Below are 12,086 nucleotides of genomic sequence, written 5' to 3'. Positions count from 1 at the left end.
GCACCAGGAGGAGGATTAGGATCTTCATCTTCTTCTTCGTCTTCTTCATAACTGGGCTTTTGGTCCAGCGCTGTGTCTTCAGGCTGCCTCCTGCTGATCACATGAGGAACTAAACTCTTTAATACGAAACATAAATATAATCTGTGAAGTATTTCGTTTTATCTCTGTGTCCTAACTGTAAATTGATGATGCTCTTCCTCTCCTCCTCCTCCTCCTCCTCCTCCAGGATCTTTAACATCAGTAACGGTAAACAGAAGAAGATGTATAAAGGCTCTCAGGGCGAGGACGGGACTCTCATTAAGGTGAGTGTTTCCATAGTAACATCAGGTGTATTCTTTTATCGTGCAGGTGTTAACTTCCCCCTCCTCTGTCGTCTTCAGGTGCAGATCGACCCATCAGGTCTCTACATCGCCACTTCCTGTTCGGATAAGAACATCAGTATATTTGACTTCTACTCTGGAGAATGTGTGGCCACGATGTTCGGACACTCAGGTCAGTGATTCAGTCCATTTCTATGAATGTGTGTGTGTGTGTGTGTATTTATATATGACGTTATAGTATACTATGACTTTAAACATTCTATACTATGACTTTAAACATTCTATACTCTGACTTGTTTTGGTTTTTACGACATACTACAGCAGGGTCGTCCACAGAGACGTTTTCATCTATTTTACACCAAATAACAAAAGCTCTTTGATGTCAGTTTATAAAGTTTATATAAAGTTATATTATATATACAAAAACTATAATTGTTGTATTTATGAAATTATAGAACAAGAATAAAGACACGTGTTGACATGTTGTTGCTATTTTACGTGTTCTAACAATAAACTCTGATGAAGAGGAGCGTTTGCTGCAGCAGTTGAGGAATCGCTCTTCATCGCTCTTCATCGCTCATCTTCATCGTGATGCTTTCAGCTCATGTTGTGTGTTTGTTCTGGAAGCTTCTTTCAACTTTACAGTTTGTGTTGTTTGCACATTTCTCTCCACACATGAAGCATCAGGTGAGCAGCACCGTTCACAGTGAAGCAGATGAAGACGTCTGTTTCCTCCGACGTCTCTGTTTGTGGATTCATCCATCGATAGCTTACTGGGGGGGGGGGGGGGGTCTGCAGATCATGATCAGCTGCAGGGAAAGACTCTGTGCAGTGATGTGAGATGCAGGAGGCGGATCGCGCAGCGTGGACGCTTTTGAATATTTTACTATTTTGCTCGACAGAGTTTGAATCCAGGTTGATGAGATCTTTCCATAAATATATGTTCTTCAGTGTATTTCTTCATACGTGGCTGTGATGTAGTCTCACTTATACAATCCTAATCCCGCAGTATATCTGAGATGTGGCTTCTAGATCTCAGCAACATGTTTGTGAATGTGTGAATCTGACAACAGAGACAGGAAACAGCTGCTGCTGTTACACAAACACACACACACACACACGAAACCAGGAGGTTTAAAACCAGACCGGCACCCACTGATGCCCAGCGTACGGGAACACTCACGTGATGTTCGTTTTCAGGCGTTTAAGTCTGGACGGAGATCATCTCAAACGATGCTGGAACGCCGTGTGGACGGAGGACCCCTGAGCTATACGATGACTTTTCTTTAACCACATACTATCTGACTTTTTTTGTTTTCACGAGTTACTATACTATTCATTTTTTTTGTTTTGAAGACTATACTACAGTGTTGGGCCTTCTGTGTCCTGCTGCAGGGGAATTTCCTCCTAATAACCTCATGATGAGCATCAATCCAGCAAACCTGCAGCGGATCCACACGTTCCACCACACGAGAGCTCGAGCCATTCAAACACTATTCATACAAACCACACGATAGACAAACGATCAGCAGGAACGTTACTAAAAAAACAAAACGCAGTTTGTGATTTACCGAAACATAAAGAGTTTAATCCCAGAACATGGTTCCAGTGAGAAGTCCTTCTGGATTCATGGAGCAGTGATGACAGTCGATCATCAGTTGTATCTCTCCGGTCTGTTGCAGCAGGTCCACAAAAATATTGATATAAATGATGATACATGTAGTGTATTTAAGAAACATTATTCAATTATAAAATATCTATAACTTTGTGATTGTGTTTAGAACAGCAGAGAAGGCTTTGAGGGCCACCACTGCTATACGATGACTTTATGATATAAAAAGTGACTTTTTTACTTTTTAAGACATACCATACTGACTTTTTCTAAAACATTGTAATCGTCTGCTGTAGAAAGGCAAAAGTCAAAGTATAATATGTTGTAAAAGTTATCCGACTAAGTGAATGAATGTACGTCTGTATATTTCTCTCTAACAGTGTTTCCGTCTGTCTGTCTGTCAGAGATCGTAACAGGTCTGAAGTTCAGCAGTGACTGCAGACACCTGATCACCGTGTCTGGAGACAGGTAATCACACACATCGTGTTCTTTACAGTTTACAAAACGTGGAGAAAAGTATTTAATGAAAGTCTGAATAAAGAGGCTTCCGGTTCCCACTGAGAGGGTGACGGTTAGTTTTCCAGCTCCTCGATGGTTTTGTGAAATAACCCCAAAAAACGGTAGTTTTGCCGATTCCAGTGCACATTTAGATTAATAATGGAGGAAGAGGTTATTACTAGAAGTAGGACGACCACAAACGTGATGGAACACGATCCTGAACTGGGACAAGACAGCGAGGCGGCTCTCCGGCCCGAACGCCACGACGATGATAGTCCGACGCCTGCGAAGCATCTCAATGAACTTCAGAGAAGATAAACCGTGACAATCACATTGTCTGATTTTTAAAGAATTGATTTGCAAATTATGGTGGAAAATAAGTATTTGAGCAGGGGGACACGTCTGGCACTGCAGGATTTGAGTCCCTGGCGGCGTAGTGTGTTACTGATGGTAGCCTTTGTTACTTTGGTCCCAGCTCTCTGCAGGTCATTCACTAGGTCCCCCCGTGTGGTTCTGGGATCTTTGCTCACCGTTCTTGTGATCATTTTGACCCCACGGGGTGAGATCTTGCGTGGAGCCCCAGATCGAGGGACATTATCAGTGGTCTTGTAGGTCTTCTATTTTCTAATAGTTGCTCCCACAGTTGATTTCTTCACACCAAGCTGCTTACCTATTGCAGATTCAGTCTTCCCAGCCTGGTGCAGGTCTACGATGTTGTTTCTGGTGTCCTTTGACAGCTCTTTGGTCTTGGCCATAGTGGAGTTTGGAGTGTGACTTTGAGGTTGTGGACAGGTGTCTTTTATACTGATAACGAGTTGAAATAGGCGCCATTAATACAGGTAACGAGTGGAGGACAGAGGAGCCTCTTAAAGAAGAAGTTACAGGTCTGTGAAAGCCAGAAATCCTGTTTGTATATAAGTGACCAAATACTTATTTTCCACCATAATTTGCAAATAAATTCTTTAAAAATCAGACAATGTGATTTTCTGGATTTTCTTTTCTCATTCTGTCTCTCATAGTTGAGGTTCACCTATGATGAAGATTACAGGCCTCTCTCATCTTTTTAAGTGGGAGAACTTGCACAATTGGTGGCTGACTAAATACTTTTTTTCCCCACTGTATGCTGGAGCGAATGTTTGTAACCTAAGCTACTGTCCAAACATAAAGAGAAGCACTAATGAAAGCTCTGTGTTTGTGCAGCTGCATCTTCGTGTGGCGTCTCAGTCCAGAGTTGACCATCAGGATGAGGCAGCGACTCGCTGACCTTCAACCTCCCAACAGCACTCAAACATCCCAGAATGCACCACAGCAAAAAGGGCAGAACCTCAGGTACGTGTTCGGCTTGTAGGACCTGATGTGTTTGTCAGCGTTCATTTACAAAAACTAACTTGTTGAATTATATCACAACTTATATACAACGTTTAATGAGAGTAAAGTGTGTGTGTGTGTGTGTGTGTGTGTGTGTGTGTGTGTGTGTGTGTGTGTGTGTGTGTGTGTGTGTGTGTGTGTGTGTGTGTGTGTGTGTGTGTGTGCGTGTGTGTGTGCGTGTGCGTGCGCGTGCGTGTGCATGTGTGCGTAGCCGCGAGGCGTCTTCTCCTCGTGTCGTCAACATGTCGTCTGACAGCGACAAGGAGGAGGAAGAGGAGGAGGAGTGCAGGAGTCCTTATATGGCCACAGCAGGATGCCTGGAGGAGGAGGAGGAGGAGGAGGAGGAGGAGACAGGTCTGTTACCATGGTTACACAGCATGCTAAAGCGTTAGCGTAAGTTTTATCCAATCAGCAGAGAGCTGGATAGAAGTCGTATTGAAGGAGCTCATGTAGTCTGGATGGTAGATCAGGATCAGGATCCTCCGTTGGTCCTCTGCAGTGACATCGAGGTTATTTTGTCATATTTAACAAAGATTGTCCTTCTCAGCTGCCGTAGTTGTGTAACACAACAGAGTGTTTTCTTTCAAATATACGTCAGGTTTGTTATTAACTCTTAACGTGAAAAGTTTTTATTCTCATTATACTACTGATGACAGAACAGCTGGTAGAAAGGTGTAAAGTGATAACAGACATAAATAAATCAGCTGGAAGGATAAACGAGAATCAAACAAAGTGATCAGTGAGGTTGTGTTTGAGTTCAGTTAAATCGTAGGAAAGATCAGAAGCTGATGGAAATAAATCCTGTTTTTGTTGTTTTGTTTTCCTGCAGACATGTCTGATGAGAAGTTCTGCAGAGACGGCAAGAAGGTCAGAGGACACTTTGTTTTTTATGCTTACACTGTATATATATATATATATACTTATATAAACAGCCTCCCTCAGAGTACCTCAGAGTTTCTCAGTGTACCTCAGAGTACCTCAGAGTACCTCAGAGTTTCTCAGAGTTTCTCAGTGTACCTCAGAGTACCTCAGAGTTTCTCAGAGTTTCTCAGTGTATCTCAGAGTACCTCAGAGTTTCTCAGTGTACCTCAGAGTACCTCAGTGTTTCTCTGGGACTCCTCAGGACGCGTCGGGGGGGCGCCTCCCTCGCCGTCAGTGGTCCAGGAGGACGGGCAGCGACGGCGCTCTGATGGTGAAGTCCATGTTGGACCTGAGACTGCTGGACTCGTACCGTCCTGACGAACAGGTGGACCAGGGGGCGGAACACGAGGTCAGGAAGACAAACCAGACTCCATTAAGAAAACACAGCATGTTGAACACAGAGTTAACTCCACCTTTTGTCCGGCCCACCCAGGTGAAGACATGCCCCGTTGATGTTAGCCCCTCCCCCCCTCGTATGAGTGGGATGAGCCAGTGTGTGGGGGCGGGGCTTCACAGGACCAATCAGGAGCTGGGGAGCAGCATCAGTCTGCAGGTCAACACTGCATGGGTGAGAACACACACACCATCTAACCTCTGACCTTTCCACCGCGTTTCACCTGAAGGTGCTCAGGTGTTGAGTCACATGTCAACAGGACACCTGAGCACCTTCAGGTATCTGAAGAAGGCCACGGTAACATTTTATCAGAAATATGTCTCTGTAGTGAAGGATGAACCTGTGACTCTGTATCCGTCCAGGCAGAGGACAATGAGGCGAGGACCAATCAGAGGCCGGACTTCATCCCGCTGTCCAACCACAGCCCAGACATGGAGGCTGTGGTTCTGTATCCCGACCAATGGGAGGACAGAGTGAGCCTGGCAGGAAGGTACCAGGATGTTCTACCACGTCTGGTCTCATTCATGCAGCATGAAGCCAGCATGCTTTTTAGGCTACTCTGACCCACAATCCTTTGCAGCAGACATATGAGGAATAGGTCCCTTGTTATGATGAAGTAGTTTGTCCCAGTAGAATGAATACTGCATGTAACAGAAAGTACTTTGTATGTCCTTAAAGTAAAAAGTATTAGCTTGGATGTTGACTCTGTTATAAACCCCGCCCCCTCTAAACCCCGCCCCTTCCTGTCAGTGAGTTCCAGGTGAAGGAGGCGTGTCCTGCCTCAGGTGGACATCAGGACAAACCCAGTCCAGACAGCGGCTGCTCACTGGGATTCAGCTCCAGGCTGTCCAGTCCAGTCAGACCTGCAGGAGACGGTGAGACAGAGAGACAGACAGACACAGAGAGACAGACTGTCTCTAACCTTTAACCCCTCTTTCTTTGGTCTCTTAGACTCAGAGCTCACTGAGCCTCTTAGTGTGGATGGAAACTCCTCTGAGCTGGAGGAGGAGGAAGAGGAGGAGGAAGGAGGAGGAGCAGCAGCAGGAAGAGGAGCAACAGAGGTTGTGAGCTCTCAGCTCGTCCCTCAGACTCCAGACCAGGAAGCCTTCCTGAAGGAACACTTTGTCACACTGGCCGACCTCTCGGGATCAGGTCTGTACCTCTGTGATGGTCCGATGATCTGGTCCAGAAAATAGATTCATAACTTTGTGTTATTAACTGGTATTTATTTGTGTTTTAATAAAAATGTTGACGCTGACTTCGTAGTCAGGACTGGTCTCTCAGGACTCTAGACCTGGACACGTATCAAAGGTCTCTGGACTTGGACTTGTCTTGGACTTGTGTCGAAGGGTTCTAGACTTAAACTTGCCTTGGAGGACTTGAGACATGGACTTGTCTTTGACTTGTGTTAAAGGTCTCTGGACTTGGACTTGTCTTGAAGAACTCTAGACGTTTAAGTTGAATTAACTTTGACACGTCGCTGTTAAACCGTCTTGTCGAGCTGAACCTGAGTCTGGAGGACTCAAACATATAAACTGTGTGTTGACAGGAAGTCCAAGTAAAGCTTCTCACAGCTCCAGTGAGAGTATTAGCATCTCCTCCAGGTTTCTCTCCCAGAATCCAGCTGGAAGGTAAAACCTCAGATGACACAGATCCACACTTTGTGATGACTCAACATGTTTAGTAGTCTGATCAGGATCAGCTGAGACTAAAACCCTCTCGTTCTGTTTCTCCTCCTCAGTCGGACTGTGTTTCCTCTCCCATCTCGGACTACTGGAGGAGGAGGAGAGGTGAAGGCCAGGCCTCTGGTCTCAGAAGTCCGTCCTCTGAACCAGACCCAGGACCGGAGGGTGTCTTGGAACCAGGACCAGAAACAGATTCAGGACCAAACCTCCTCAGTTCACGACCAGGCACATCCCCAGAACACGATCAACCAGGACCAGCCTCCTCAAGATGTGAACCAGAACCAGATGGCGGAGGAGACCTTCTCGGACCAGCAGACCCACCGCCCCCCCCCACTGAAGAAGAAGATCCAGACCACAGTGGAGTCTAAGAGGAATCTGGGCCCAACGGCCCGAGCCATTGTCTTCCATCTGAACTCCTCTTCCGGACTTCGGAAGGCTCAGTCAGTCCAGAACCTGCTGACGGACTCAGGTGAGACTCAGAACCTCCAGAGACTGATGAGTTAAATAAAGACCCAAATCTCAAACTTTCTCTCTCCCTCAGGTGACTCCTCCTTCTCGACCTCCTGTCCAATCAGAGAGCCTCAGCCCCTCCCCCCGCTGCAGCGCCCTACCACCCTCCCCTCCTCCCCCCGACGCCCCCCGTCCACAGCCCCGCACCCTCAGAGACCAAGCCCCGCCTCCCCCAGGTCCCCCCAACAGGAAACAGCCACCGCCGCCATCTTGTCTGCAGCTTCGTCTGCTGTCGGCGCCCCGAGGAAGTCGTCCTCTTCGTCCTCGTCCACTCCGGTGGCGTCTCGTTCCTACATGAGTCCGACCGCCAGCTCCACGGCCAAGATGTCTCGCTCTGTCTCCGTGGGCGACGGCCTGAACATCCCAGAATGTGGCGAGGACCCCCCGATGACATCTTCGTCATCAGTAACCCCCTTCTCTCAGGTCAAAGACACGCCTCCTCCTCTTGTTGCCGTGGTGACCTCCAACGCAGCTCTGGCCACGCCCCCCCACGCTTCTGTTTTTCCCGTCGTCGTTGCCTCCTCCTCTCTGGGTAACCATGGCAACCAGGCGGCCCCTCCCCCCCGTGGCCTCCAGGCTCGGGTACCCGGCAGACCGCTCCCTGACAAGCCCTCCCTCGCCTCCTTGTCCTCCCTCGCCTCCTCGTCCTCCTCGTCACGGCCTCCTCCGGTCTCAGTCTCCCCCCTGACTCCCCCCCGGCAGGAGGAGGAATCTCAGACTCCTGAAGGCGGCGGCAGCGTGGAGCCAAGAGATGATGCAGGTTTGGACTCTCACCTTCCTCCTCCTCCTCTTCATCCCGTCACACTGTCATCTCTGGCTCCGCCCCTCTTCTTCATCCTCTTCCTCTTGCTCCGTGCTGACGGGTGAGACGTTTCTCTCTGTTTGATGTAATTCGTCTCTTCTTCTTCTTCACTCCCTCCATCTTATCATTTAGACGTTTAGATTTAGAACTAAACAGGAAGTGGGGGTCAGCCAATCAGCTGTCAGTATTGTTGTTGGTAGAGTGACCTCACCTTCTCTCACTGTGTGCAGACCAGCCAATCAGTGTGGAGACCTGCAGAGCTCTGACCAATGAGCTGCAGAGCTGCTTCAAGAGAGCAACACACCTGTACAGGAAGGTGAGTCTGTGTATCAACACAGCTTTTATATCTGACAACATGACAACTCACCTAAAGAAGGCCGTCTGGGTGTCGACCTGTCAATCACCGTGTAGCCCCGCCCCTAAAGCATCCCCTGCTTTATGGTCTGTTTGACTCTAAATGGACCATCATGTACTAAATGAACATCATTCTGTATTGAAGAAGACTTGAAACTAGAGATTGAGACCATAACCTCATGTTTACAATGTTTACTGAGGTAATAAATCAAGAGAGAAGTAGAGTCATTTTCTCATAGACTTCTATACAACCAGAGGAGTCGCCCCCTGGTGGACACTAGAGAGAATGCAGCTTTAACACTTTAAACGGGGTCTCCTGGTTCAGACCAGAGGTTGTGAAACAGGAAGGGGGCGGGGCAGTTGAATGACATCGGCAGTGACATCATCAGCTCCCTCACCTGTCTCTCTCTCTCTCTCTTCCAGGTGAGAGGCTCCTCCCACGATGACTCCGCCCCTGACCAGCGCCAGATAGCCGTCGTCCTATCGCAGGCCTTCCAGGCCATGAGGGCGGAGCTCGACTGTCTGCCGCTCGGCGTGCCGAGCATTCTGGGAGTTGAAGGGGGGCTGGGGGGGGTGCAGACAGCGGCTCTGCTGGAGGAGTATTCTCTGCTGCTGCTGCAGGCCGTTCATCACCGGGTCCACAACATGGAGGCTCATCACTGAGGCTCTTCATCCTCCTCCTCTTAGTCTTCCTCCTTTACGTTTTTTCTTCTTTTTCCTCTTCATCGTCCGAGGCTTTTCATCCACTCCTCTTCATTCACTCCTTCTCCTCTTCATCCTCTCCTCTTCATCCTCTTCCATTCCTTTGATCTTCATCTTTCTTTTCTTCTTTTTCCTCCTCATCAATGTGATGATTTCTTCTTTCCTTCCTCCTTTTAATTCCTTCCTCTTCCTCCTCGTCTTCACAGATGAAGGATCTGAAGCCATTTTGATTTATTTTTAACTTTTGTTCCTTTTTTTTAACTATAATGCAGGAATCTCTGGTCACAGACGAGTCGATCCTACAGAACTTTGTTTTTGGAAACTGAACAAATCGAAGTTTCTTTCGAGGCGTTTTTTTAAAGACGTTTCAGCGACGGAGTCGTGGACGTTTTTATTTTAGATTTCTGAAGAGTTATTGTTCTGAAACGTTGATGTTAGACTGTAGAGACTTTCTAAAGGAACAAACTGCAATACGAGACGCTTTGAACACACTTTATTGTTCCTTTATTTGATGTAAATGGTTCTTCCTGAGTTCACTTGAATCTGATTTTGAGTTTATGTTTATTCTGCTGATGTTACACTGAACAGACTCGTTGTCTCCAGAGGATACACACTGAAGTTCCTCTTTTTATAACTGCTATTAAAGGAACACTTAGGACTCACTAACAAACAGGTCAAAGTTTGAAACGTTTTTGTCAAAATGTAATAAAAGTTTGAGACTTCAGATGTTTGTGTTTTTATGAAGGTTCTTTTTTAATTTTTTAAAAATCATTCTATTCCCGTGACATCGTCTTCAGGAGTTACGTCCATCCTGTTTCTAAACAGAGGAAGTCTCGACCAAAATAAAAGTCCAGTTACAGCTTGATACCTGAAGGGATGGTTTGTTGCAGAGACCCTGATCCGGGGTTCAGAGGGGGAACAGCAGGAAGCCGGAGAAGACGCTGAAGTTTCTTGAGTCGTCGTAGAGCCGGTAGCTGGCCGGCAGACTGAGGCGGACCCCGTCGCCCTCCTCCAGCTGCAGGGCCACGCCGCCCGACGTGGAAGCATAGCCGCCGTGGTCGTTCAAATCCAGGCTGAAGACGACCGGCTCGTTGTTCCTGTAAAGGTGGAGACCCATGTAACCCTTCAGGTAGTCTGCAGCCGTGAAGCTGAAGAAGTAAAGTCCTCTGACGGGAGCCGTGAACACGCCTGAAGACACAGAGCAGGTCAATGCTTACACACCAAACACTGATACTGAGGCCATGACATGGGTTTGTAAGGGGACAGGGTTTACCTGCAGTCTGGTTTCAACAGGGTCTTTAAGGGGACAGGGTTTACCTGCAGTCTGGTTTCAACAGGGTCTTTAAGGGGACAGGGTTTACCTGCAGTCTGGTTTCAACAGGGTCTTTAAGGGGACAGGGTTTACCTGCAGTCTGGTTTCAACAGGGTATTTAAGGGGACAGGGTTTACCTGCAGTCTGGTTTCAACAGGGTCTTTAAGGGGACAGGGTTTACCTGCAGTCTGGTTTCAACAGGGTATTTAAGGGGACAGGGTTTACCTGCAGTCTGGTTTCAACGGGGTCTTTAAGGGGACAGGGTTTACCTGCAGTCTAGTTTCAACGGGGTCTTTAAGGGGACAGGGTTTACCTGCAGTCTGGTTGTAATGAGGCATTTAAGCAATGGTGGCCGTCGGCCTGCAAAGCCTTCTCTGCTGGCCTAAACAGAATCACAAAGTTAGAGCTATTTTATAATTTAATAATTTTTCTTAAATACACTACATGTATCATAATTTATAAAAACATTTTCCCCATTATCTTATGTTCTCATTGCACAGCTACTGTGCTCCTCAGCTGCTCTGCTTCAGTGCAGCTTGTTTTAAGTAGAGCTTTTATCCAATCAGAGTTCACCTCTGTGTCTCTAGGTAGAAGAGAGGCCCCAGGCCTGCAGACTCACCAGTGAATCCATGTGCAGGTTAAGTGAATGGGGACGATATTATTGATTGTCATAGTGTTCAACCATTAGTTTAACATTATTGGACTCGCCAGAGCGGCCTGCAGGCCTACAGGCCTATGTCAGCATTAGCAGCAGCGCTGCAGTGAGATTCTGTGCTGTGATTGGTCAGTGGGCGAGCATGTGACTGTTTTGAAACGAAATTTACAGCAGAGGCTTAATCGAGTAGTAAGACGAGGTTAAATTGAAAGATACGGATGGAATTATGATATTTTTTTGCATTTTGCTTGGTGTATGTTTCTTATTTTTTTTACCTAGCTTTGTTTTTTAACACTCAACGGCTGAATCTGGAAGCTGAACGGATTAGTGAGTTGGGATTTAATCGTGGGATTAAACTCTTTGTCAACAAAGAAAAGAGGATGTGATCAGCATTTGGTAAGTCAACTGGTTCGTTTTTTTACATCTAATATCTGAATGGCCCTTGAGTGTGTAGCAGAATGTGTGTTGCTGCTGTTGTATTTCCGTTAAGCTAGTTAGCCTAGCCTCCCGGAACACTTGCGGGGCATCAGCTGTTGTTGTTCCGGTTCAGAGGTCACACAGACCACTGTCTCCTAGTGAGCCAGGAAACATTATATTTCCTACAATTTAAGCTTCTGCATTTTCCAAATGCACTAGTATTATTCAAACGTATTGTTCGGTTTGTAAGCCTCGTACCGAACGGTTTAATACAAATATGTAAAGTTATATAGTTACAGCCCAAGAAACGAATAATAACCCGAGCTGTGGCGCCATCATGTGGTTATAAGGTGGTACTTTAGCAGTGAAGGCCCAGGTATAAAATGCACGGCCCGCCACTGATTTTAATGGGATGAGGTTTACCGGCAGTCTGGTTGTAACGAGGTATTTAAGGGAACAGGGTTTACCGGCAGTCTGGTTGTAGGCTCGGCCGATGTTGGTGATGGTTTTGGAGAAGATCAGAGTCGTCTCCTCGT

The 12,086-nt window shown here is 47.0% G+C and overlaps 1 protein-coding gene across 1 annotated transcript in view; it reads left to right on the top strand.

Moving 5' to 3' along the window:
• The window catches only part of mapkbp1 (mitogen-activated protein kinase binding protein 1), a 23,336-nt gene extending 13,452 nt beyond the window's left edge, over positions 1 to 9,884 (top strand). Inside the window, exons 16-31 of the mRNA XM_079174803.1 lie at positions 227 to 302; positions 381 to 492; positions 2,337 to 2,400; positions 3,631 to 3,759; positions 4,010 to 4,152; positions 4,628 to 4,665; positions 4,922 to 5,068; positions 5,153 to 5,287; positions 5,476 to 5,603; positions 5,864 to 5,988; positions 6,065 to 6,265; positions 6,663 to 6,744; positions 6,855 to 7,267; positions 7,340 to 8,068; positions 8,341 to 8,426; positions 8,888 to 9,884. Coding sequence (XP_079030929.1) covers positions 227 to 302; positions 381 to 492; positions 2,337 to 2,400; positions 3,631 to 3,759; positions 4,010 to 4,152; positions 4,628 to 4,665; positions 4,922 to 5,068; positions 5,153 to 5,287; positions 5,476 to 5,603; positions 5,864 to 5,988; positions 6,065 to 6,265; positions 6,663 to 6,744; positions 6,855 to 7,267; positions 7,340 to 8,068; positions 8,341 to 8,426; positions 8,888 to 9,127 — 2,848 coding nt within the window. The 3' untranslated portion in view covers positions 9,128 to 9,884. The remainder of the gene's footprint in view (positions 1 to 226; positions 303 to 380; positions 493 to 2,336; positions 2,401 to 3,630; positions 3,760 to 4,009; positions 4,153 to 4,627; positions 4,666 to 4,921; positions 5,069 to 5,152; positions 5,288 to 5,475; positions 5,604 to 5,863; positions 5,989 to 6,064; positions 6,266 to 6,662; positions 6,745 to 6,854; positions 7,268 to 7,339; positions 8,069 to 8,340; positions 8,427 to 8,887) is intronic.
• The last annotated feature ends 2,202 nt before the right edge of the window (positions 9,885 to 12,086 follow it).

Source organism: Pholis gunnellus, assembly GCF_910591455.1.
Source record: "Pholis gunnellus genome assembly, chromosome: 15".
In the NCBI taxonomy this organism is placed as follows: domain Eukaryota; kingdom Metazoa; phylum Chordata; class Actinopteri; order Perciformes; family Pholidae; genus Pholis; species Pholis gunnellus.
The sequence above is the reverse complement of the archived record's forward strand: the minus strand, read 5'-3'. Positions and strand labels throughout refer to the sequence as shown.